Raw genomic sequence first — 27,575 nt, forward strand, 5'->3', positions numbered from 1 at the left:
GCAAAGTTAGCTGGATAAACTTGACCAACTGACTTTGGCAGGATATTAGGCAGCGCAGCCACACCATTGAATATACATGACTATCTTAATCTGATAACTTTATCCGGCTAACTTTGGGACTATACTACAACATAACCAGAGGTAGCCAGATAATTTATCTGGCTAACAATGAATATTTGAGTTAGCCAGATAACTTATCTAGCTAAATTAACTCTGCCCCTAAATGCCCCTGGAATGGTCCTTCATTATCTGGCTAAATGTTAGCCGGACAAGTGGCTGAAATATTCCAAAGATGGCATTTAGCTGGATAACTCAGAATTTATCCAGCTAAATGCTGCTGAATATGGACCCCTTGATGTCTAAGCAGGGATCAAAGAAAAGCACTTAAAAGTTCATTTCCTTAATTTGGGTATCACTTGATTCTTATTCTAGACTCCAGCTAAAGGACGTATTCTTGCCTCTCGAATCCCTCCACGCTTTGCAAAGAAGCAGAACGGACTGTGTCTAGAACAGGGTGATGCTGCGGTATCTGGCAACGGTTTGGGTACTGAAATCTGGGAAAGTAACAGCCAAGGTAAGAAGAGAAGCGTGGTGATGATTTTACCTATACAACAATGTTAATGTCTTCAATAGTGTTCCAGAAGCAGCCAGTAAACTTGGAATTCTCAGCACCTACATTATTTCTGGGAGTTTGTTTATACTTTTTGGAGGACATATGCGGTCTCTAGTTTGGCAGCTATTGATTTTTGGAGGGTAGCCTGGAACTTAGTTTTTCAAGACTCATATCTCAATGCTTGTAATTCTTAATGTCTAATCTCATTGGCTTATTTCCCTATCACCCAAATTTTAAGAATCCTGCGCACGTAAAAATTGGAGATTACGCGCAAGGCTGAGCCCTGCGCCTGCCGCACACATTTTGGAAAGGCCTTGGCCACGTGCGTAACCTCCGTTCTCCTAGGACAAGCAGGATGGTAGGCCTCACAGATGGGTGATGACATCAGATGGAGCCTGGCATGGAAAACTTTTGTCAAAGTTTCTAGAATTTTGACTGGCAACCTCAGCATGCCCAGCATGCCACTAACCATGCATCCATGTGGGGTCTCCCTTCAGTCTCTTTTTTTTCCATGGTGTTAGTTGTCTCACAGTGGTGGAGCTCTGCTCTTAGTGTTTTTTCTTCAACTTTCTTACCCGGTTTTCCAGTGTTTTCAGTGTTGGGTCCCTAGTCTCTGGTCGGTGTCCCGGCGGTGTCGTAGGTTTGCTTTTGCCTTTCATTGCAGTCGATTCCTGGCATGTCGCTTCTCGGTGGCCGCCGGCCATCAACTGCTCACTGGCTGTTTTTCATGGTGTCGTCCTGTTTTCGACGGTGCCCCCAGTGCCCATAGACCATGTCGCTTACCGATCCGCATGAGGTTTGCATCCTCTGCCTGGGGTCATCACACAATGTCTATCTATGGGTGTTAACTGTACAATCAGATGACCCTCAAGGGCTGTCGTGCCTGGCTGGTTAAGATGGAGAAACTCTTTAGTCCCAAAATGTCTGCTCCATTCAATTCGGCATCAGAGGCGTCGACTCCTAGGGACCAGGGGAAACCGCTGGATACACTGTCCCTGTCCATGCCCCCTGCGGGTTTGACCAGGGAGAGAGGAGTCGGTGTTAGGCCATCTCCGGTGTTGATGCTCTTGAAGACATCGAGCTCTTCAGCTTCCTCGGCATAGGGGAAAGACCAGGCCGAGCATCACAAACTCCTGCAAGCACCGTCACCAGTCACTGTTGGCACACAGCTCTGGAACCGATGCTGCACTGGCAGCTGCCATGCCGCCACCGAAGCGACCCTGTGGTGAAGAGGCCTCATCCTCTGGCAGACCCAGGAGTCCCAGGCGTTCATTACCGATATTAGTGCCGGGCACTGAGCCTCCTCGGGGCTCCAAGGAGGCTGCGGTGATGCCTCTTCCTCCTCCTCCTCCATTAGTCCTAGCTTCACCGGACTTCCAGGAGGTCCAGATGGCGGTGCTCCGAGTCCTGTGGGGTATCAAACCAGAGACTGTGCCATCTTTTATGGTGCCCCTGCTAGAGCATCTGGACATCCTACTCTGTGTCTATCCAACGCAACCGGTGCCCGGGGGACCCTCTGTTCCCCAGCGGCCATCGATGCCCCCTTTGGAGCAATCCCCATTATTGGGTCCTCCAAGGAGGAAGATTTGCTGCGGCCACCGGCACCATTGGGCCCACTTGTCCCGCAACTGGAGTTCCCCGATCCCGTTCCTGGGAAGTCGGGAACCTCGGTGCCTTTGCCGCCCTCAAGGCCATCAGTGCCCTCGATGCCCTCAGTGCCCAGACCGAGGAGCTTAGAGAGGGTCCATCAAAGCAGGCCCCCAAGGGACCTTAATGAGGAAGAGGGGCCTATATGACCCCTGGGGAGGTGATATCTCTGAGTCTTCTTCTGAGGACTCTGGTGATCTCCTGTCAGAACCTTTGCCACCAGATGAGAGGCTTAGGTCTCCCCTGGAAGATCTTTCCTGTGCGGGTTTTGTCCGGGCCATGGCTGTAGCCATCCCATTTCAGCTCCTCACGGAGGAGGATGCTCAACATAAGATGCTGGAAGTCCTCCAGTTCGTTGATGCCCAAAAGGAGATAGTGGCTGTCCCAGTCCATGATATCTTTAAGGAACTTCTCCTTAAGGTTTGGGAACATCCGGTGTCAGTTCCTCTGGTTAACAGGAAGGCAGATGCCATCTGTCTGGTCCAACAAGCTTTGGGATGTGAGAGGTGCCACCTCCCTTACCAGTCGGTTGTGATGGAGTCCGCTTTTCAAAAAAGCCAAGTGCTCCCGCACCCATGCCTCCGGGCCGAAATCACAGGGCGCTAGATGCCCTAGGTAGAAAGGTATATCAGGGTGCTATGCTCATCACCTGCATTGCCTCCTATCAATTACACTGGTCTACATCAAATTTGCTGACTACAAGATAACATGTGATCTTTATGTATTTTAGTGTGCTGAATCCAAAAATCACATCCGTTTCCTCCAGTCATGTCCGGTTTTTCCGCAAAACGCTGTCTACTCATAATCTTATAGCAATAATGTAACATTATTATTTAAATATGCTGAATACGCAAAAAGATAATTAATGCGCAGAAAGACATGCTGAATATGCAATCGGTATAGCCAATAGGAAGACTGCTTATTAAACAGTTTAAAACTGCTGACGTCTGCATTTTATGGCTATATAAGCAGTGTGAAAACCGATGGCAGCATTCATTCGTTCAAGAGGCTTAGAAGTCGCAGCAAATTTGACTCTGTTAAATCTGTTTTTGTTGAATATATCATCCAACTCTTTGTTCCATTAAACCATGTCTTTCTATATGTTCTGTGATTTTGACGTTTAGAATACCTTCCACTATTTTTCCTGGCACTGAAGTCAGGCTAACCGGTCTGTAGTTTCCTGGATCGCCCCTGGAGCCCTTTTTAAATTTATTTATTTATTTATTTATTTAATTTCTTTTCCTATACCGATGCTCAAGACTAGGTCTTATCGTACCGGTTTACAATGTAACTGAGGGGAAACCAATTAACATCAAGGTAGAAAGTAAAGTTACATTAAACAGGGAGCATTAAAATATGGGGGTTACATTAGCTATCCTCCAGCCTTCAGGTACAATGGATGATTTTAATGACAGGTTAAAAGGTGAGGTGAAAGAGGCTATTTTAGCCAAAAAACATCCTTCAACAATTGGAAGAAGGATCCATCTGAAGAAAATAGGAAAAAGCATAAGCATTGTCAAGTTAAGTGTAAAACCCTGATAAGACAGGCGAAGAGAGAATTTGAAATTAAGTTGGCCGCAGAGGCAAAAACTGATAATAAAAACTTTTAAAAATATATTCGAAGCAAGAGTCGGTTGGACCATTAGATGACCGAGGGGTTAAAGGGGCTCTTAGGGAAGATAAAGCCATTGCAGAAAGACTAAATGAATTATTTGCTTTTGTGTTTACTAATGAGGATGTTGGGGATATACCAGCACCGGAGATGGTTTTCAAGGGTGATGAGTCAGATGAACTGAACCAAATCACTGTGAACCTGGACGATGTAGTAGGCAAACTAAAGAATAGCAAATCACCTGGACTGGATGGTATGCATCCCAGGCTTCTGAAGGAACTAAAAAATGAAATTTCAGTTCTATTAGTTAAAATTTGTAACCTATCATTAAAATCATCCATTGTACCTGACGACTGGAGGGTGGCCAGTATAACACCAATATTTAAAAAGGGCTCCAGGGGCAATCCGGTAAACTATAGACCAGGGAGCCTGACTTCAGTGCCAGGAAAAATAGTGGAACAAAGTCAGCATGGCTTTACCCAAGGCAAGTCTTGCCTCACAAATCTGCTTCACTTTTTTGAAGGAGTTAATAAACATGTGGATAAAGGTGAACCTGTAGATGTAGTGTGCTTGGATTTTCAGAAGGCATTTGACAAAGTTCCTCATAAGAGGCTTCTAGGAAAAATAAAAAGTCATGGGATAGGTGTCGATGTCCTTTCGTGGAATATAAACTGGCTAAAAGACAGGAAACAGAGAGGAGGATTAAATGGACAATTTTCTCAGTGGAAGGGTGTGGGCAGTGGAGTGCCTCAGGGATCTGTATTGGGACCTTTACTTTTCAATATATTTATGAATGATCTGGAAAGAAATACGACAAGTGAGGTAATCAGATTTGCAGATGATACAAAATTGTTCAGGGAAGTTAAATCACAAGCAGATTGTGATAAATTGCAGGAAGACCTTGTGAGGCTGGAAAATTGGGCATCAAAATAGCAGATGAAATTTAATGTGGACAAGTGCAAGGTGATGCATATAGGTAAAAATAACCCATGCTATAGTTACACAATGTTAGGTTCCATATTAGGTGCTACAACCCAAGAAAGAGATCTAGGTGTCATAGTGGATAACACATTGAAATCGTCGGTACAGTGTGCTGCGGCAGTCAAAAAAGCAAACAGAATGTTGGGAATTATTAGAAAGGGAATGGTGAATAAAATGGAAAATGTCATCATGCCTCTGTATCGCTCCATGGTGAGACCGCACCTTGAATACTGTGTACAATTCTGGTTGCCGCATCTCAAAAAAGATATAATTGCGATGGAGAAGGTACAGAGAAGGGCAACCAAAATGATAAAGGGAATGGAACAGTTCCCCTATGAGGAAAGACTAAAGAGGTTAGGACTTTTCAGCATGGAGAAGAGACGGCTGAGGGGGATATGATAGAGGTGTTTAAAATAATGAGAGGTCTAGAACGGGTAGATGTGAATTGGTTTTTTACTCTTTCGGATAATAGAAAGACTAGGGGGCAGTCCATGAAGTTAGCGTGTGGCACATTTAAAACTAATCGGAGAAAGTTCTTTTTCACTCAACGCACAATTAAACTCTGGAATTTGTTGCCAGAAGATGTGGTTAGTGCAGTTAGTATAGCTGTGTTTAAAAAAGGATTGGATAAGTTCTTGGAGTAGAAGGCCATTACCTGCTATTAATTAAGTTGACTTAGATAATAACCACCGCTATTACTAGCAACAGTAACATGGAATAGACTTAGTTTTTGGGTACTTGCCAGGTTCTTATGGCCTGGTTTGGCCACTGTTGGAAACAGGATGCTGGGCTTGATGGACCCTTGGTCTGACCCAGTATGGCATGTTCTTATGTTCTAAGATAATTAGTTAATTCTGGGAACCCTATATAAGAAAGATAGTCTCAGGGGTGGGAGGGTAGAGGGGTAGGGCTAGAGGAAAATAAACAGTTGAGAGTACTTACAGGAAAAAACTTAAGGGCTCTAGTTCAGTGTAGCATGCCCCTTCCTGATAAAGAAGGCCTGGGAAAGCACTTTGAGCTAAGTTCTTTCTCTTTATTTTGCTTTTAAGTCAACCTCCACAAACAATTCACAGGTACAAAGTTACAAGCTTTAAAAACCTTTCCCCAAGAACTTTAGAAGAAAGGCTAATAGAATAACTGGAGGGTAGGGGTCTCCTGACATATTTGGAGCCAGGGATATCTAGGAGTGTCCCTTCCCTGGCTCCAGCCCTGCTCCCCATTGCATCTCAACCCCCAGTCCCAACCCCCCTTTCTCCTTTCCTCTTTCCACCCCTATTTCTTTTATTGGCCCCATACCACTTGCCCATACACATACACCATACCACTCATCTCCAGCGTCTTTCATGCAAATCCTGATTCCTCAGTCCCTATCACACCTCCCATCTTCCCAGACCCTTATCACATCTCCCCAGCCCTTCATCACCCAGCCCCTTTCCCATAACCTCATCCTGTTTCATACACACTCTGTCACATCCTCATCTTCTCTTTCCCATGTCATCTCTCCAGCTTTTCCCCGTTTCACACAACCCCATTTCTCTTTGCATAATCCTGCCCAGCCTCTCCCATTTCACACAACTTCCCCATCTCCCCAAATCACATCACTTGTTCCTTCCTTTTTTTTTTCCTTAACCCTCCATTCTCACCAGTTTCACAAATCCCCCACCCATCACCTCTTTCCTTTATGTCCCCCCCCACCACCTTCTCTATCAATTCCATCTTCCCACCTTTTCGGCGCTGCTCACACTGCAAGGAGGGAGGAGAAGGAGCACATCTGCTGTTTTCAAATGCTGGATACTGTCCAGCAATTGAAAGCTGCAATCTGGCCTGGCTGATAGGAGAAAAAGATGTGATCCAATGTACTCTTCCTCTTTTCTGTGTGATTAACATGCGGGAGGGAATGCAAGGGGGGACAGGAAACCAGGAAGGAGTTTGATGGTGGCAGTGGTTTAAAGAGTTGCAGTGGGTCTTTTGACTTTCTCACCCAATCCGACCTGACTAGATATGGCTCTCTGGTCTCTCATGGCGATTTTGCGAAGATTAACAGATTCCATGGGAAGGGGCATATTTTGTTGCCCTTGTTACAGAATCACAGGAAACCAGGGGCCCTGGTATGAACTATATTTCTACTTTTTGTGGAAATGCACTGTCTATATGATTGCAAACATTTAGTAAAGTTTGAATGTAGAAAGAAAGGAGAAATAATTTGTTCCCTGTATGTACCCGGATCTGTCTTGACTCCTGGGTTTTGCTTCCCCTCCAGCAGATGGAGACAGAGAAGTTTTTGACTGACTCTGCCAGTTAAGTTGAGGTGCCACCTGCAGTCTGCCAATATTTCTCTGTCTCCAGCAGATGGTGGAGATGCAAAACCCTGCAGTCTGAGTTTCCAAAAAAAAAAAAAAAAAGAAGAGTAAGGAAGACCTTGAACTACTGAAGTCTCTACAGCCTCCCCGGGAGTTGCTAGGTCTCGGGGGGATCATCTCCCCGGTAGTTGAGGCATCCAGGCAGAGGGTCGGAGACCTTGTCGCTCGCCCCCCTTCAGGCAGCTGCCAGGGTTGACACTGGGAAGCCCGATTCACTCACCCTGCCAGGGGACGGTATGAGAAGATCCCTCTTGGACAGTGATGATCACGGATACCAGTCTTTCTGGTTGGGGGGCGGTCTGCCAGCACATGGTCCAGGGCCTTTGTTCGGTGACAGAGTCCTTGTGGTCCATCATCCGGTTGGAGACCAGAGCCGTGCGTCTTGCTCTTCAGGCTCTCCTTCTCCTGGTGAGGGAATGTTCAGTAAGGATCCTGTCGGACAGTGCGACAGCAATGCTTACATAAATCGCCAGGGAGGCACCAAGAGCCAAGCAGTAGCTCTCGAAGCATGGGAATTATCAGCTGGACGGAACTGCATCTGGATAGGATAATGGCTTCTCATATTGGGGCACGGTCAACGTTCAAGCGGATTTCCTGAGCCGGCAGCAACTGGATCCCGGAGAGTGGATGCTTTTGGAGGAAACCTTTCGCCTTTTATGTAGCAGGTGGGGCCAGCCCTGCATGGACCTGATGGCGACTTTTCACAACATCAAGGCCCTGAAGTTCTTCAGTCAGCGTCAGGAGCACAGAAGGGGTGGACGCACTAGTCCTCGCTTGGCCATCAGATGTCTGCTGAATGTGTTTCCACTGTGGCCATTAATCGGCAAGGTGTTGCGCCAAGCAGAGATCCACCAAGGGGATGTAATCCTCATAGCTCCGGAATGGCCGAGGCAGCCGTGGTTTCTGGACCTGATAAACCTAGCGGTGGACAGCCCATTGCGGTTTCAGCTCCTGCCAAATCTCCTCCGTCAAGGGCCTGTGTTTTTAGAAGGGGCAGATCACTTTTGTCTAGCGGCCTGGCTTTTGAGAAGGAGCGCCTAAGGAATAAGGGTTATTCGGATGCAGTGATTCCTACTCTCTTGCAGTCCAGAAAAACCTCTACCTCCCTGGGATATGTCAGGGTGTGGGGTGTTTTTGAGTCTTGGTGTGTGGAACGCAAGGTGGTCTCTACTTGTGCCTCCGTGGGTGATGTCTTGGCCTTTTTCAAGATGGTCTGGTCAAAGGGAGTCAAACATTTGCGTCCATCTGTCCTTCCTGGAGTCTCAATTTGGTATCCATACATCGTCATTTGAGCCTTTAAAGTGTGTGAAGCTAAAGGATCTTACTTTGAAGGTAATAGTCCTGGTGGCTATCTCCTCAGCGGATGTCGGAGCTGCAGGCCTTATCCTGTAGAGAACCCTTATTGAGGATTACTGATTCAGGAGTGACCTTGAGAATGGTTCCCTCCTTTCTGCCTAAGGTGGTTTCATCTGTTCATTTGAATCAGTCTGTAGAGCTCCCTTCCTTCCCAGATTCGGATCCTTCCACCCCTTAGTCCAGAGATTTACAGAGATTGGATGTGCGGCGGGCTCTGTTACGCTACTTGGAGGTTACTAACTGTTTCCGCCTGACTGATCATCTTTTTGTGCTGTGGAGTGGCCCCAGATGAGGGCAGAAGGCTTCTAGGGCCACTATTGTTTGGTTGTTGAAGGAGGCTGTCAGCTCTGCGTACGTTCCCTGTACATACCCAGATCAGCCCAGACTGCTGGGTTATGCCTCCCTTCCAGCAGATGGAGACAGAGAAAAACTTGAAGGGCACCTCCTGTAAGTACGGTGCCCCACCTGCAGCCCCCTTCAGTATTTCTCTGTCTCCAGCAGATGAAGGTGGCAGAACCTGCGTTCCTGGTAGCTTGATGCTTTATTTAAAAAAAAAAGAAAAAAGTAAGAAAGAGAATAAAGAGATATTTCAGGAATCCTGATTTATTTCTTGGCTAAATCAATGACACTGTCTTTATATATAAAAAAAAAAAAAAAGTCAGAGCAGTTACAAGTTGAGCACAGGAGCACGTTGCCTCCTGAGGGGAAGGCTCATCTACCTTCATACCACGGCGGTAGGCTTGGCGAGAGGTCGCCTGCCCAAAGGCATTCCCAGAGCGATAGATGGTGAGTTACTGGGGATTGGGGGGGAATCCCCCCCCTCCCCCCGCGCAGTGAAGTTAGTTGGGTTCCTTCTGGTGAGGCCCGCGTGGCTTGTTTTGCCGTGCTAAAGTCCAAAAAAAAGCAAAGTTTGGCAGCGCCGTTTCTTGGCCGCCCGCACTCCGGACGATATTCTTAGCCCCCTGGATCTGTACCACGCCAATGCCGCGCATCACGGCTTGCAGTGCCTGCGGGGAGCCGGCGACCCGGATCTCCCACGAGAACCTCTGCTCCCGGGGGCGAGGGCACATCGACGACAGCGGTCGGCAGGAGGGGAGGCATGCAGCACGGTCTCATAGAGCGGGTAACCAGTTGCTGCCACGTGGTACAAGGCCTGGGCTGTTCCCGCAGAGTGCGGGAACAGTGGCCATTTGAGATTCTGCTGATGCCGATGCAGATTGCTCGGCGGGGGGGGGGGGGGGGGGGGGGGGGGGAATCTCCCTCCTCAGCTATTTCCTCACGATCAGAGTCCTGGGTCTCCTCAGGACGGCTGTGCAACCCCTCCGGCACCTTTGGGAACTCCCCTGAGGGGAAATTTAAAGAGCCAGCCATCCTTTTCGGCTGACTTTGTTTTATTAATGCATAAGGCTTAACTAGCTAGCCTTATGCCTCCAGGGGACCCAGAGCCCCCTCCCAGTCGACCTGCGGCTGATCCCTCTCCTCCCACAAAAGTCCCTAGGGTGGATCCTCCAGAAGTTTCTTGGATTCGGGTCATCCGGGGAGCGTCCAGTACTGGGGACCAGGGGAGTACCACCCCAGCAGATCTGCTTCAGGCTGACGTGGATGATGATTCCGAGCGTGTGGTGCCTGTGGAAGGGGATGATCCTTGAGTCCTGAGACTCGTAGGGATAAGTTAGAGCCGATGATCCCGCATGTTCTCATGGAGCTGGGAATCCCGGTTACACGGGCAACCCAGGATCAGACTATGGTGGACCCCAGGGGCTTTCTGGTCTATGCTCCCCGGCTCGAACTTTCCCATTCCATCCCAGCTTATGTTTCGGGAATGGGATTCTCCAGAGGCTAGCCTTCAGGTGGGCTGGGCTATGGACAAGTCATTCCTGCTGCCGGACGATTTTCTGGATCTCCGCAAGGTTCCTAAGGTTGATGCGGCCGTCTTGGTGGTCACGATGTACCACGATTCCGGTTGTGGGGGCAGCTGCCCTTAAGGATCCTCAGGAACATAAGCTTGAGGTTCTTCTCAAAAGAATCTTCAAGGTGTCGGCCCTGGGGTTAGGGCGGCTATTTGTAGTAGTTTGATTTTATTTATTTATTTATTTATTTAGGCTTTTTATATACCGGCATTCATGATACAATCACATCATGCTGGTTTACAGTTAACAATACTTAAAACTGGAACCTGTGAGAGGAAAGAATGAAGTTACAATAAACCAAGGATGATCAAAACTGGGAAAAGAGAGAGAGACTGTAGGAATTTAACATAAGAGAGGAGAATTATTTACAATGATATGAAATGGCGGACTATAGTTGTTGATGAAGTGAGATTTAGTTTGAGTCCAGAAATGCTTGTTTAAACAGCCAAGTCTTAAGTCTTTTTCTAAAAGTTGGAAGGCAAGGCTCCTGTCAGAGATCAGGTGGAATAGAATTCCATATTAATGGTCCGGCTGTTGAGAAGGCCCGCTCTCTCAAAGTTAGATGCTGAGTGGTTTTGGTATGAGGTACCTGGAGTGATCCTCTGTATGCTTCTCTAATGGGTCTTGAGGAGGTATGTTGTCTGAGCGGGATTTGTAGGTCTAGTGGAGCATGGTGATGGATATCTTTATATATAATGGTGATGGACTTGTGGATAATTCTGAAATGAATTGGCAGCCAGTGTAGGTATTTTAGGATTGGGGATATGTGGTCTCTTCTCCTGGTGTTTGTCAGCATTCTGGCTGCTGCGTTTTGGACCATCTGAAGCGGTTTGGTGTAAGATGATGGGAGACCTAGTAAGATGGAATTACAGTAATCTATCTTTGAAAAGATAATTGCTTGTAGAATCGTTCTGAAATCTTGAGAGTGGAAGAGAGGTTTTATCATTTTCAGTACCTGGAGTTTATGGAAACAATCCTTGGTTGTTCGGTTGATAAATGATTTTAAAGTCAGCCGGTTGTCGATTATAACTCCTAAGTCTCTCACTTGGATGGTGTGTAGGTTGGCTGGTGGAGTTGAAGTGGTATTACTATTTTCTGGTGAGATGAGCAGGAGTTCGGTCTTGGATGTATTTAGTATCAGGTTTAGGCTGGCGAGGAGGGTGTTGATTTCTTGGAGGCAGTTTTCCCAATGTTCAAGTGTTTTCGTAAAGGATTCTTTAAAGGGGATCAAGATCTGGACATCGTCAGCATAAAGAAAGTGTTTTAGATTCAGTTTAGTTAGCAGCTGGCATAGCGGAAGAAGGTAAATGTTGATGCAGCGGGCGAGTCTCCGATGGGTGCAGCAGCTCCTGAGCGCCAGGGAACTTTCCCCGGAAGAGGCGGAGCAGGCTGATCAGTTGGAGGCAGCGGTTGCATATGAAGCCGATGCCTTGTATGATCTCCTCCGTACCTCTTCCTGCACTATGGCTTCCGCAGTATCGGCCTGCAGACTTTTGTGGTTACGTAATTGGTCGGCGGTTTTCTCCTCCAAGTCCCAGTTGGGAGCCTTTCCCTTTAGGGGAAAATTCCTTTTTGGAGATGATTTGGAGCAGCTCATTAAATCCTTGGGGGATAATAAGGTGTACAAGCTTCCTGAGGATAGTCCGAAGGCCTCCAGGGGTTTCGGGACCTCCCGTTCTCGTTTTAGAGGCCAGCACCGTTTTCGCCAATCCAGACCAACCACTTTTGGCCAGAGGCAGCCATCCAGGAGGTCTCAGTCTTGGTCTCATTCCTTTCGCGGCCATAGGCCTCCCCGAGACAGCGGTGCTCCAGGGGCAACAGGAAATAAATCATCCCAATGAAATAGTGTTGATCCACCCCTCCGTTCCGATGTTCGGGGGATGGCTGTCCCTTTTTTACGAGAAGTGGGTCAAAATCACGTCGGACCACGGGGTTCTAAGCATCATAGAACACGGTTATGCCTTAGATTTTGCTCGTCCATTTTGTGATCTGTTTCTGGTGTCTCCCTGCAGGTCCTTAGAAAAGCGATGACAGGTGGATCAAACACTTTGTTGGTTGATAGACCTAGGAGCGGTGATCCCTGTTCCTTCGGGCGAGCAGAAAATGGGTAGATATTCCATTTATTTTGTGGTTCCCAAAAAGGACGGGTCCTTCCATCCGATTTTGGACTTGAAGAAGGTCAACAGAGATCTTTGAGTGCCCCGTTTTCGCATGGAAACTCTACGGTCCATAATTGCCTCTGTCAGAGGAGGAGAGTTTTAGCTTCCCTCGATCTGATGGAGGCGAATCTACACATAGCAATTTGGAAAGACCATCAGCGGTCTCTTCATTTCATGGTCCTCGGCAAACATTTCCAGTTTCAGGCCCTTCCCTTCAGGCTGGCTACTGCTCCCCCGCACCTTTATCAAGGTGATGGTGGTGGCCGTAGCGGCTCTCCAACGGGAGGGGATCCTGGTCCATCCTTACTTGGACGATTGGCTCATTTGAGCGAAGTCAGAGGAGTTATGCAAGGCAGTGGTGGCCAAGGTGGTGCAGACCCTTTACTTCCTGGGATGGTTCATCAATCCGACCAAGAGCCAGCTGTGTTTTGCCCAGATCCTGGATTTTTTGGGAGCGCAGTTCGATACTCGGATTGGGAAGGTTTTCCTTATGCAGGAATGGATAGACAAGCTGATGTCTCAAGTTCGTCTCTTGGCTCTGCCGCTCCCCAAAGTATGGGATTACTTGCAGGTGCTTGGTTCTATGGCGTCTACACTGGAGTTGGTTCCTTGGGCCTTCACTCACATGAGACCATTGCTTAGGGCCTTGCTCTCACATTGGGATCCCAAATCGGAGGAGTTCCAGATTCCCTTGCCGCTCCAGGAGCCTGCTAGGTCCAGCCTCGCTTGGTGGTTAATACCCGAGCACTTGTCTCGGGGAGTAGAGCTAGAAGTTCCTCAGTGGATCATCGTTATGATGGACACCAGTCTTTCCGGATGGGGGGGCAGTTTGCCAATCTCAAGCGGCGCAAGGCCAATGGACACGGCATGAAGCGCAATGGTCCATCAATCATCTGGAAACACGAGCGGTACGATTGGCCTTGCAGAAGTTTCTTCCTCTCATCTGACAATGCGATGACGGTGGCCTACATCAACCGGCAAGGAGGAACGAAGAGCCGTCCCGTGGCGTTGGAGGTGGACGAGCTCATGGCCTGGACAGAGAGGAATCTGTCCAGGATAGCGGCTTCTCACATTGCCAGAGTAGACAATGTTCAGGAAGATTTTCTGAGCCGTCAGCAACTAGATCCAGGAGAATGGGAGCTGTCCGAAGAAGCATTCAAGTTATTAACTCATCAATGGAGGATTCCCCGCTTGGATTTGATGGTGACTCGGTTGAATGTCAAGGCGCCTCGAATCTTCAGTCGCAGAAGAGAGCACGGAGCAGAAGGAGTGGATGCTCTTGTCCTTCCGTGGCCCCACAACATTCTGCTCTACGTTTTTTCCTCCTTGGCCTCTAGTGGGCAAGGGTTTTGTTTTTTGGGTTTTTAAAAATTTTTTATTTCTGCATTTTCAAAATCTTTACAAAACAAATTTGTACTTGTATACAGATAAAGCATTGTACAAAAAGAAAGCACGTTTAACAAAACAATTTTGAAATTCTCTGTTTACTCTCAAGGAAATACCAGGGTAAACCAATTATTAATAAGCGTTCCCTATACTACCAGGATCAGTCCAGACCGTGGGTTCTGTCCCCCTTCCAGCAGATGTAGTCAGAGCAAAAACTGAGTGGGCGGTCCCTCATAACTGGTGCGCCCTCTGTAAACCTTCAGTATTTCTCTGACTCCAGCAGATGGCAGTTGTACCTTCGGTTCCCCAGTTCATTTAGAGGATATTTTACAGAATTTCTTTATTCTTTGTTTTCCTCTAATTCTTTCTTTGGATGGATCATAGTTATAAAGTTAAAAAAAAAAAAAAAAAAAGCCTGGAAACTTGCAGGCAGAACTTTGTTTCAGTGACAGATCTGTCTTATACATTCTGTCTTATGTTATTCTGTTGTTTTTGGGGTAAGTGTTTACTTATTTCTTACAGCCAGTATTTCTGACTTATGGGTGAATGCTGGTGGTCCAACTTCTCCCCCGCAACCCTCTGCTGCCCTGAGATGCCGTTTCTTCCTCGGGGCAGCCTAACAGTTGCAGAGACACGCCAGACTGAACGGGAGAGCAGGTCGTTTCTGACAGGTAGCAGCGCTGAATTTCTTGTTCCTGTGAGGAGCTGGGTGCAGGGGGAGGGCTGGTCCCCAGTCCCTTCACCATGGAGACCCCTGAGAAGTCTCATACCTCAGGTCTCTCGTCAGAGAAGTAAAATTCACTTTAGGCTGTCTGGAGGGGAAAAGAAAAAGGAAAAAGAGGAAAGGTTTTTACTTTTTATTAATCAGTACCCTGTACGAGGACCGGCAGCTTACGGGGGAAGGAGCGGAGAGCAGTTCTCTCTCTCCCACTCGCAGCAGCCAGGCACAGAAGGACTTTCCCGTTCCCGCGGCAACTCCTCACCCCCCCCCCCTCCCCACTCCCAATGCCTCGATTGCCATTTTGTATCCACATGTGGAGAGCCAGCCTGCTGCACCTGTTTCTTTGCCAGATGGGGGAAGGGAATTCTCATTTTACTACAGATTTTGTACTTTTATTACACCTAACTTAAGCCCTGTGCAACCGGCTGACCTAAAGCCTGCCTCTCCTCCCGATGCGTCCCCTCCCCCGGGGGGGGGGGGGGGGGGACACCTTAAAGAGACAGCAGGCCTTTTCTTCTAAGTTTGTGATTTTAATGCACAAAGCTTTTTTTAGAAGCGGAGGCTGAATGACAGCAAAGGTCCCCAGGCCATCAGGGGTGTTGGATCCCTCTAGGGGACAGTCAGGACGGACAGCTGTTAATTCCTCGGGGTCTTTAGCTCCTAATCTGCCGGATCCTGGGTTGCAGGACCTTCTCCTTGGGGATGCAGACGGGGACATTGAGTCCGCCCCAGACGAGTTGGACCAGATCATTAAATCGCTTGGAGAGAATAAGGTGCATAAATTGCCGGAAGATCGTCACTACGCAGACCCAGTTCAGAGGCCAACGGCGTTGTCGTCAGACTAGACCGGTGCCTCACAGGACTCCCTCTTCGAGGTCGCAGTCCAGGTCTCATTCCTTTCGAGGCCGGAGACCGGCTCGGAACTCCTCTACGCACAGAGCTTCTGCTACATCTACCCAATGAAACGTTGCTGGTCCACTCTTTGGTTCCCAGGATAGGAGGACATCTTTCCCTCTTCTATGAGGAGTGGATCAAAATCACCTCAGACCGGTGGGTCTTGGATATTCTACGGCACGGTTACGCTTTAGAATTTGCTTGACCTCTGAGACAGGTCTGTCTTCTCTCCGTGCGGTCTCATCAAACTGTGTGCAGTGCGACAAACACTGGATCGGCTCCTGGATTTGGGTGCCTTTCTCCCGGTGCCGGTACCGGAACAAGGGTTCGGCCATTATTCCATCTACTTCGTAGTCCCCAAGATGGTCAACAGGACTCTCAAGATACCACACTTCAGGATGGAAACGCTGCACTCAGTGATTGCTGCAGTACACCGGCGAGAGTTCCTCACGTCCTTGGTCTTGACGGAGGCATATCTTCATATCCCCCTCCTGTAGGAGCATCAGCGCTTCCTCTGCTTCAAGATTTTAGGGCAAGATTTCCAGTTCCAGGCCCTGCCATTTGGCCTGGTGACCGCTCCTCGCACCTTCACCAAAGTTATGGTGGTGGTGGCTGTGGCCCTACGGAGGGAAGGGATTCTGGGTGGCTGTGGCCCTACGGAGGGAAGGGATTCTGGTCCATCCCTATTTGGACAACTGGCTCATCTGGGCGAAGTCCACGGATTTGTGCCAGCACTCAGTGGAAAGAGTATTACTTCTCCTCCAGTCGCTAGGCTGCATCGTCAATTTTGCCAAGAGCAGCTTCACTCCGGTGCAGTCACTCGACTTTTTGGGAGCTCATTTCGGCACCAAAGTGGGCACAGTCTCTCTTTGTTTGGATCGGGCCCAATCTCTCCTCTCTCAGGTTCGGTGCTTTCAGAGCCTCCGACTTCCCACTTCTTGGGACTATCTCCAGGTGCTGGGCTCCATGGCCTCCACTATAGATGTAGTGCCTTGGGCATTTCCCACATGCGTCCCTTGCAAAGAACATTACTCTCCCGTTGGAAGTCGGTGTTTCGGGAATTTCAGACTCTTCTGCCGCTATCATCTCTAGCCAAGGACAACCTGACCTGGTGGCTCAACCTGGATCACTTGCTAAGAGTGGTGGTCCTAGAGGTTCTGCAGTGGGTGATCATTATGACAGACGCCAGCATCGCCGGCTAGGGGACTGTGTGCGGACGCCAATCGACGCAGGGGCAGTGGATGCCAGTTCAGTCAGCGTGGCCCATCAACTGTCTGGAGACAAGCGGTTCACCTGGCGCTGAAGCGCGTTCTGCTTCTAGTCCAAGGCCGAGCAGTCCGAATCTTCTCCGACAACGCAATGACAGTGGCGTACATCAACTGTCAGGAAGGGACAAGGAGTCTCCATGTCACTCAGGAGATGAACAAGCTAATGCCGTGGGCAGAACTCCATTTGTCCCATCTGGTGGCGTCTCACATTGCAGGCGTCGACAATGATCAAGTGGACTTCTTGCGTCACCAACGCTTAGATCCCGGGGAGAGAGAGCTGTCCCAGGAAGCAGTGTCACTCCTCTTTTTTTTTTTTTAATTTATTTATTTTTTATTATCCATTTCACAAATATTGACAGCAATTTCAGCATGTCAAAGAATGGGTACAAATAATATTACAGGTAATTCAAAGCCTGAACTGTAGTCTATTTTAAGTCAGAAGTGTAAATTAAATTTCCATACAATAATTTTCCAAAAGAATACAGTCTGGGATCTAAGCAAACCCCCGTTATAAAGCAAAAGGGAGATCCAAAAATGTTATACGTTGAGCAAAAATAAAGCATTTATAACTAACATCAAGCAGGTATGCTGTACTTACTACTACTATTCCCTTAACAGATCTCAGCAACCTCTAGGTAATTTTGCATCAATAAACCTACGCAGCTCAAGTGGCTCTAGAAACACAAACCTCTCATTCTGGAATTTAACTACACATTTACAGGGGTAATAAATCACAATCTGAGCCCCTAGGGTTTTCCCCTCTTGGCACATTGAAAGAAACTTTTTTCTGCATGTTTGTGTAGTTTTAGTTATGTCCGGGTATGTCCATACTTTTTGATCCAAAAACTTCTTTTCTCTATTTTTAAGAGATAATCTTAATATTTTATCTCTGTCTGCTGCATTTATAAATTTCACACATAAAGTTCCCCGTTGTTCAATTTGCTCAGTCATACTTTGTTCCAAAAAAGCAGTGATGTCTTCCATCTCTTGTTGTTGCAAACCATTTTTTTTCTTGATCTTTATTCTCTATTTTTCTTTAATTTATAAAGAAAATCTTCTCCATAACTGGTATTTCTCCTGATGTTAATATCAAAACTTCAGATAGATATTTTTTATACATCTCATAAGTAGATATTAGTCTGACACTGGGGAAATTGAGTATCCTAAGATTTTTATATCTCGATTGATTTTCTAGTGTCTCAATTTTCCTGGTATTCACAGTGTCTCCACATATCAGCCCTTTTTGGTTTTTTTCTACAAGTTCCACCCTATTCTCAAGAGACTGAAATTTTTCTTTATGCTCAGACAGTATTGGGTCTATCTGGGAAACGCGATTCTGCGTTTCTATCAGCGTTTTATTCAGGATTTCAATTGATGACTTCAATTCCATAAGGACTACCCACACGTGTCACTCCTCTTCACGCGATGGGGGACTCCCCATCTCGATCTGATGGCCACTAAAAGGAACACGAAAGCTCCGCGCTTCTTCAGTCGCAGAAGAACAGCAAGGCGCAGAGGGTGTCGATGCCTTAGTCCTCCTGAGGCCGCAGGACCTCCTGCTCTACGTCTTTCCGCCTTTTCCCCTAGTGGGAAAGGTGTTCCGAAGAATAGAGTCACCAGGGGCCCATGATCCTGGTAGCTCCAGAATGGCCTCGATGGGCGTGGTTTGCACACTTGGTCAACCCTAGCAGTGGACGGCCCGCTTCGATTGAGACATCTGCCGAACCTTCTCCGACAGGGCCCGGTATTTTTTGACCAGGGAGATCGCTTCTGTCTAGCGGCCTGGCTTTTGAGCAGCGCCGGCTGAGAAGAGGAGGGTACCCAGAGGCTGTTATCTCCACGCTTCTCAAGGCTAGGAAGTCTTCCACCTCCATGTCCTATGTCCGGGTCTGGAAAGTTTTTGAGTATTGGTGCCAGTCCACACAACTTTCTCCACGTCATGCGACAATACCCCAGATCTTACCTTTCTTGCAGCAAGGTCTGGAGATGGGATTAGCCTACAATTCCCTCAGAGTACATGTGGCAGCCCTTGGTGCCCTCCATCATCAGGATGGAACTACTCTTTCATCGCACCCTGACATAGTCCAGTCCTTAAAGGGAGTAAAGCACATGAAGCCACTGATGCGCAATTTAGGTCCTTCGTGGAGCTTGAATTTGGTCCTTTGAATTCTAGGCGGTTCACCGTTTGAACCTCTGAAGAGAGCTACCCTCAAGGACCTCACTCTCAGGACAGTATTCCTGGTGTCTATCTGTTCCGCTCGCAGAATTTCGGAGCTTCAAGCCTTGTCATGTAGAAAGCCTTATCTACGCTTCATGGATTCAGGAGTATCCTTGTGTACCGTACCATCTTTTCTACCAAAGATGGTCTCGTTCTTTCATTTGAATCAGTTGGTGGAGCTTCCGACCTTCCAGGACGAGAATTCCAGAGAGCTTAGACGCCTCAATGTCAAGTGCGTCCTCCTTCGATGTCTGGAGGCTACCAATGCTTCCGTTTATTGGATCACCTCTTGTCCTCTGGAGTAGTCCCCAGAAAGGAAACAAGGCTTCTAAAACCACCATTGCCCGCTGGCTAAAGGAAGCAATTTCTACGGTGTACATTGGCGCTGGGCGTCCACCGCCAAATGGTATAAAGGCTCATTCTCTCCAAGCTCAAGCAGCCTCCTGGGCAGAAAGCCGAACGACCTCTCCGCAGGAGATTTGCAGAGCGGCTACCTGGAAGTTGTTACACACATTCGCGCGTCACTATCTTGAATCTTCAACCACCGATCGTGGGCTCCTTTGGGGCTCAGGTCATTCGAGCTGGACTATCAGTGGCCCACCCTACTTAGGGAAGCTTTGGTACGTCCCACGGTCTGGACTGATCCTGGTACGTACAGGGAAAAGAAAATTATTCCTTACCTGCTAATTTTCATTCCTATAATACCATGGATCAGTCCAGACGCCTACCCTACAGATTTTTGGGAGTTCTTTATTTATTTTATTTATTTATTTATTTTTAATTTTTATATACCGAAGTTCTTGTAGGGACTACAAATCACTCCGGTTTACATAAAACAAAGAACTGCTCAACAGAGAGTGGAGCTTTACATGGAACCGTAGAACATATGGAACAGTATAAATGGATGACAATTTAACATAGTGATAAATAAAAATAATAGTTTAACTAGTAATAAATAAAGAATTATATTATTTACTATAAGCAGTATAACTGTTTAACGTAGAAATAAATATTAACAATGCTAAATATATATATGAAATAAAGTGAATTTTTGAACTCAAAGATAGTTGTCCAGTTGCAGATTCATAAAAGTAGTACTTAGTACAGTGTCCATAATTAAAGGATACCTAGTAATTAGGAAGTCTGTCCGTCTCAGTAAATTAAGCGTCTGGGAAAGCTTGTTGGAAGAGAAAAGTCTTCAGTCTTTTTTTGAATTCTTGGTGACTGGGTTCTAGTCTAAGATCTGGGGGAAGTGTGTTCCACTGGTGTGGGCCTGCTGAAGATAGCGCTCGTTTGCTCAATGATGATTTTATTTGCGGAGCATGCAGTGTTCCTCTGTATGCGTTTCTAATTGGTCTGGAAGAAGTGTGCGTTTGGAGTTGACTGCTTAATGTGATGGGAGCTAGTTTGTTTGTCGCTTTGTGGATGATAGTGAGTACCTTATAGAGTATCCTTTGTTTAATCGGAAGCCAATGTAAGTTCCGAAGAATTGGGGTGATGTGATCTTTTTTGTTCGTGCTATTTAGAATTCTAGCCGCTGAATTCTGAACCATCTGTAGTGGTTTGATAGTGTTGGCGGGTATACCTAGTAGCAGGGAGTTACAATAGTCGAGCTTAGAAAGAATGATGGATTGTAGTACTAGCCTGAAGTCGGAGAAGTAAAGGAGGGGTTTAAGTTTTTTGAGGACTTGCAGTTTGTAAAAGCAGTCCTTTGTGGTATTGTTTACGAACTTTTTTAGGTTTAGATGATTATCAAGCCATGCTCCAAGGTCTCTGACGTCAGATGAGAACGTGTTGTTTGCGTTTGGTAGAGAGAGGCTGGAAGAGATTGTGAGTGGATCCTGGGAGACAATGAGCATTTCGGTTTTATTAGCATTCAATACTAAGTTGAGGCTTGAGAGTAGGTTTTTGATAGGCTGTAGGCATTCGTTCCAGTACGTGATGGTTTTTTGAAGGGATTCTGTAATCGGAAGAAGGATTTGTATGTCGTCTGCATATAGGTAATGGGTAAGCTTAAGGTTTGAGAGTAGATTGCAGAGAGGGAGGAGGTAGATATTGAAGAGGGTGGGTGAAAGTGAGGATCCTTGCGGGACTCCTTGCTCTGTAAGGATTGGATGCGATTCTTTGTTGTTTATCCTTACTTTGTAGAATCTGTTGCTTAAGAAGGAATGGAACCATCTGAGGGCTGTGCCTTTGATCCCTATGTTGGCTAGTTGGTCTATTAGAGTAGAGTGTTTTACTGTATCGAATGCAGCGGAAAGATCCAGAAGAATGAGCAGGTAAGATTGTTTTTTCTCCAGATTAACGAGGATTGTGTCAGTGAGAGATAGTAAGAGAGATTCGGTGTTTAGGCATTTTCGGAATCCATATTGAGCTGGGGATAGAATGTTATGTTCTTCCAAATAATCTGACAGTTGCTTGTTGACAATTTTTTCCATCAGTTTGGCGATGAGTGGTAAGTTTGCGATAGGTCTAAAGTTAGCTGGGTCTGATGGGCATGCGTTTGGTTTCTTTAGTAATGGTTTCAATATTGCCAATTTTAACTGGTTAGGAACTAAGCCTTGAGAAAGGGATGTATTGATAATTTCTGCAATTGGTTTTGAGATGGTGTTTGGTATGGCGATGAGGAGATTTGTTGGTATTGGGTCTGATGGGTGGGAGGAAGGTTTGAATTTTTTGAGTGTGTTTTCAATCTCCAATGAAGAAGTGAGCTCGAATGAATCCAGGTTTGTGTTTTGTTGCGGCAAGGGTGTGAGATGGTGTGTTAGGGTAAGGTTGTTGGATGTGATTGATTGGGTAAGGTTGGTGATTTTTTTTTTAAGTAGTTGGCTAGTTCGTTTGCTTTGTTGAGAGCTTGGTGGTCTGGGATAGTAGGAGGAGATGGTTTGGTTAAAGAGGAGACGTAAGAGAAGAGAGCCTTTGAGTCGAATATAAAGTGGTGTATTTTTTTTCCGTAGAATTCTTTCTTTGTTCTAAGGATAGTATTCCTGTAGGTGTTGAGGAGGGATTTATAGATGGCATGTGTTGAAGTGGTTGGGTTTTTTCTCCAGCTTTGTTCTTTTTTTCTAAGAGATTGTTTAAGGGATTTAAGTTCGGTAGTAAACCAAGGTTTCCTATTGTCTAATGTAGGTTGTATGGTTTTGGTTGTAGTTGGGCAGATTTGATCTGGGATAATCTTTCAGCTCGACTGTGTAATTATTTCAGGATCGATTTGGGACTGATTAAGAGTTCAGGTTGCAAGTTTTTTGCTTAGACTTGTTTAGTGTTGATATTCAATTTTGTATTGATCCATCCATGGTGTTTTTCCTTATTGCTTGGATATTCGTAATACTGAAGGTTTACAGATGGCGCACCAGTTATGAGGGACTGCCCTCTCAGTTTTTGCTCTGACTCCATCTGCTGGAAGGGGGACATAACCCACAGTCTGGACTGATCCATGGTACTACAGGAACGAAAATTAGCAGGTAAGGAATAATTTTCTAATTTGGAGGAAATTTAACTATAATGAGAGGAGTAATACAACACTTCTCACAATCTTAATTAAGAGATAACAGTTGGTTCTTATTTATTTGTTTGCTCTTAACCTAATCCTATATTGAGGGGTGGGAATCCAGAAACTCCTGTAACTGAGATATCTCTAAAAAGACATATTTATGCTCCAGATATTTTATTTTGCACCTACACGGGAATTTCAATATAAATCCGGCTCCCCTAGCGAGAACCTCCGATTTCAATTTCAAAAATTCTTTCCTTCTATTTTGAGTAGTTCTTGCCTGGTCTGGATATATCCAGACCTGATGCCCGTGAGATTTCTCCAATCTGTGTCTAAGGAATAAACGAAGTACTATATCTCTTTCGGTAGAAAACAAAAAGGATACTTGAAGTGTGGCTCTCAAAGATATATCTGTATCGATTGAAGTTTCAATTACTTCAGACAAATTAAGGGCTTCTAACTGCAATTTTCCCATCTGCCTTTCTCTATCAGATTTTAAAGGAAGATAATAAGCTTTCGCTAAAGCTGGTAATGCTTGACTAGGCATTTTTAATATGTATTGTAAATATTCTTTAAACATTTCTCCAGCAGGTATCAGCTCCTGCATGGGGAAATTCAAAACTCTTAAATTAGAATATTTCAATGAGTTTTCCAAAAATTCTGATTTTTTTTTTTTTGGTTACTTACTTCAGACTTAAGATTTTTTGGTACAACTTTTCTAATCTCTCTTCACAACTAACCAACTTATTTTGAGATAGAGAAACAAGATTTTTGACATTTATTACCCTTTGTTGGGGGAATTTTTGGTGGTCTGAGTCAATGTAATTATCACTAATTCCAAAGATTTGATAGCAGACCATAATATGTCCATTGTAATCTCTGATGGTTTCTGGTGCAAAATTATGTCCAACTCTGATTGGGATTCCTCATCTCCCCCCTCGGCTAGGTCTCCATTCTTTGACAAAATATTGACATCATCTGAACCCACATCCAACGTAGTAAGTCCAGCAGATACTCTTACATTTATTAATGGTGGGGAGGGAGTATTAGGAGTGCCGGAGCTTAAAGAAATGTCATCGGCCAGTGAAGTCACTTCTCGCTCTGAAGCTTCACTCACAGTGGCCTAGTGGGCAAGGTTTTAAGAAGAATAGAGGCCCATCAGGGACCAGTGGTTCTGGTGGCTCCGGAATGGCCACGGAGGCCGTTGTTCGCGGATCTCATCAACCTCGCGGTGGACGGCCCGTTCTGTCTGGGTCATCTTCCAAATCTCCTGAGGCAAGATCCAGTATTTTTCGACCAGGTGGATCACTTTTGTCTAGCGGCTTGGCTTATGAGAGGCGGCAGTTCAGAAAGAAGGGTTATCCGGATACGGTAATTTCCACTCTTTTGCGGGCTCACAAAACATCAACCTCTTACGTATGTCCGGGTCTGGAAGGTTTTTGACTCTTGGTACACTGGATCGAAGGTTTCCCCTAGACCCGCCTCGATAGTTCACATTCTAGCCTTCTTACAAGAGGGTTTGGCAAAGGGGTTAGCTTTCAATTCTCTATGGGTGCAAGTGGCGGCTTTAGGCTGTTTACAAGGAAAGGTGGAAGGAGTGTCCATAGAGGATCATTCTGATGTGATGCGTTTTCTTAGAGGTACTAAGCACTGGAATCCTCCCCTCCAGGCTGTTTGTCCATCTTGGAGTTTGAATTTGGTCCTTCGGACGTTGTGTGAACCTCCTCAAACGTGTTACCTTAAAGGACCTTACACTCAAATCAGTGTTTTTGGTAGCTATCTGCTTGGCTCGGAGAGTGTCTGAGATTCAGGCACTATCTTGTCGTGAACCTTTTTTTCGGTTTTCGGATTCTGGTGTTTCTCTACGAATGGTAGCCTCCTTTCTTCCTAAGGTTGTATCGGCATTTCACATGAAACAGTCGGTTGAGTTGCCGGCGTTTCCAGATTTGGATCAAGATTCTCCAATAGCACGCAAATTGAGAAGGTTGGATGGTAGGCGGGTTCTTCTGTGTTACTTGGAGGTCACTAACGAGTTTCGTTTGTCTGATCACCTTTTTGTTTTGTGGAGTGGCCCTAAGAAAGGGCATAAGGCTTCCAAGACCTCCATTGCCCAATGGTTGAAGGAGGCTATTGCTTCGACGTACATATGTCACGGGCGAGCGGTTCCTGAGGGTCTTAGGGCTCATTTACTTCGGTTTCAGGCGGCATCCTGGGCAGAAAGTCAATTGATTTCTCCCCAGGAAATCTGTAGAACGGCGACTTGGAAGTCTTTGCATACTTTTGCTCAGCATTACCGTTTGGATGTTCAGGCTCCTGGTTCTGAGAATTTTGGAAGCGGGGTGCTTCGAGCGGGGCTTTCTAGGTCCCACCCCAGGTAAGGTAGCTTGGGTACATCCCAGCAGTCTGGGCTGATCCGGGTACGTACAGGGAAAGGAAAATTGGTTCTTACCTGCTAATTTTCGTTCCTGTAGTACCACGGATCAGCCCAGACGCCTGCCCAGAATAGATGTTATGTAATTTTTGTTTTGAGATCCACTCGAACTTTTCCATTTTTCTGTCAGACTATATCAGAACGAAAATTTTACAGAGCTCTTAATCTGTACATAGTTGTTGGTCATCGAATTGATTTAGCTACAAGATTTGGATTATGGTTACCTGTTTGAATTTATTTTCTGCTTTGATACTGTTTATACTGAAGGGGGGCTACAGGTGGTGCACTGTACTTACAGGGCGTGCCCTTCAAGTTTTTCCTGTGTCTCCATCTGCTGGAAGGGAGGCATAACCCAGCAGTCTGGGATGATCCGTGGTACTACAGGAACGAAAATTAGCATGTAAGAACCAATTTTCTTTTGCCAAAGGTCGGCCAGTGCCTATTGGACTTCGTGCTCATTCTACTCAATTTTAAGCAGCTTCTAGGGTGGCTATTTGGAAGTCTTTACATGCCTTTGCCAGGCACTACTGTCTGGATGTCCAGGCCTCAGGTTTTGGTGACAGTGTACTTTGAGTGGGACTCTCAGAGTTCCACCCAGTTTAGGGAAGCTTTGGTACATCCCAGGAGTCTAGACTTATCCGGGTACGTGCAGGGAAAGGAAAATTAGTCCTTACTTGCTAATTTTCGTTCCTGTAGTACCACGGATCAATCTAGAGACCTGCCCAGTTTTGGCATAGAGATTTGAGAGTCCGCTTGGTCTATGCATGGCTTCAGGGGTGTTGTGCGGGCAAGGGTTCTTTTTTGAGTTGCCAAGGTTTTATTCTTCCCTCTGCTCGTTTGGGGGAAATTGTACATAGTGTGGATTGTGTTCCTATTCATCTGGCTTGGGTACAGTTCAATACTGGCAGACTGCAGGCGGCACCTCAACTTAACTGGCAGCGTTAGTCAAAAACTTCTCTGCCTCCATCTGCTGGAGAGGAGGCAAAACCCAGGAGTCTGGACAGATCCGTGCTACTACAGGAACAAAAATTAGCAGGTAAGGACCAATTTTCCTATAAAAATGGGAAGACTGGTACTAGGAGAGAGGGTTTAGAAAGCTGCCCTTCCTAAGAATTGCTTTGAATTTTTCTAGCAGACCTAGTTTGCAAAACATGAATCTGGAAAAACTGTTACAGTTTTTACTGCTGATGGTAAGTACTTGGACAAAGTTTGTAAATAAATGTCTAAAAGTTGTGAAAGACAAACTATCTGGATCTGTTTATTCCCCAAAGTGTTACCACTGCAGAGCTTTCCAGTGATAAACAGGTCTACAGCAGCTATTGAAAAGCTATACTTCCTTCATCATTTTTCATATTTTGTTGTATCAGTGCATCAGATTTGCATGTATTTAAATGAGTATGATTTTTTTTCTTTCCCATTGAACACACTATACTTCACACCTTTCAGGGATGGGACCAAGAACATTTATATCCCAAAAAACAAAACTGAAATCCAATAACTGGATAAGCTCCACACCAAGTCAATACATTGTGGAAGCACCTGTGTTAGCAATTACAGCTGTGAGTCTGTTGGGCTAAGAACATAAGAACATGGCATACTGGGTCAGACCAAGGGTCCATCAAGTCTAGCATCCTGTTTCCAACAGTGGCCAATCCAGGTCATAAGAACCTGGCAAGTACCCAAAAACTGTCTATTCCATGTTACTGTTGCTAGTAATAGCAACTTAATTAATAGCAGGTAATGGTCTTCTCCTCCAAGAACTTATCCAATCCTTTTTTAAACACAGCTACACTAACTGCACTAACCACATCCTCTGGCAACAAATTCCAGAGTTTAATTGTGCGTTGAGTGAAAAAGAACTTTCTCCAATTAGTTTTAAATGTGCCACATGCTAACTTCATGGAGTGTCCCCTAGTCTTTCTATTATCCGAAAGAGTAAATAACCAATTCACATCTACCCGTTCTAGACCTCTCATGATTTTAAACACCTATATCATATCCCCCCTCAGCCGTCTCTTCTCCAAGCTGAAAAGTCCTAACCTCTTTAGTCTTTCCTCATAGGGGACCTGTTCCATTCCCCTTATCATTTTGGTCGCCCTTCTCTGTACCTTTTCCATCGCAATTATATCTTTTTTGAGATGCGGCGACCAGAATTGTACACAGTATTCAAGGTGCGGTCTCACCATGGAGCTATACAGAGGCATTAATGACATTTTCCGTTTTATTCACCATTCCCTTCCTAATAATTCCCAAAATTCTGTTTGCTTTTTTGACTGCCGCAGCACACTGAACTGACAATGTGTTATCCACTATGACGCCTAGATCTCTTTCTTGGGTTGTAGCACCTAATATGGAACCTAACATTGTGAACTATAGCATGGGTTATTTTTCCCTATATGCATCACCTTGCACTTATCCACATTAAATTTCATCTGCCATTTTGATGCCCAATTTTCCAGTCTCAGAAGGTCTTCCTGCAATTTATCACAATCTGCTTGTGATTTAACTACTCTGAACAATTTTGTA

The 27,575-nt window shown here is 45.9% G+C and overlaps 1 protein-coding gene across 12 annotated transcripts in view; it reads left to right on the forward strand.

The window, feature by feature from the left end:
- PRRC2B (proline rich coiled-coil 2B) overlaps window positions 1-27,575 on the forward strand; it is a 393,423-nt gene that overhangs the window by 269,564 nt on the left and 96,284 nt on the right. For all 12 annotated transcript variants that reach the window (XM_029612564.1, XM_029612560.1, XM_029612569.1 and 9 more), the window contains one exon: window positions 433-574. In XM_029612564.1, the coding sequence (XP_029468424.1) occupies window positions 433-574 (142 nt within the window). The remainder of the gene's footprint in view (window positions 1-432; window positions 575-27,575) is intronic.

Source organism: Rhinatrema bivittatum, chromosome 8 (assembly GCF_901001135.1).
Source record: "Rhinatrema bivittatum chromosome 8, aRhiBiv1.1, whole genome shotgun sequence".
Classification (NCBI taxonomy): domain Eukaryota; kingdom Metazoa; phylum Chordata; class Amphibia; order Gymnophiona; family Rhinatrematidae; genus Rhinatrema; species Rhinatrema bivittatum.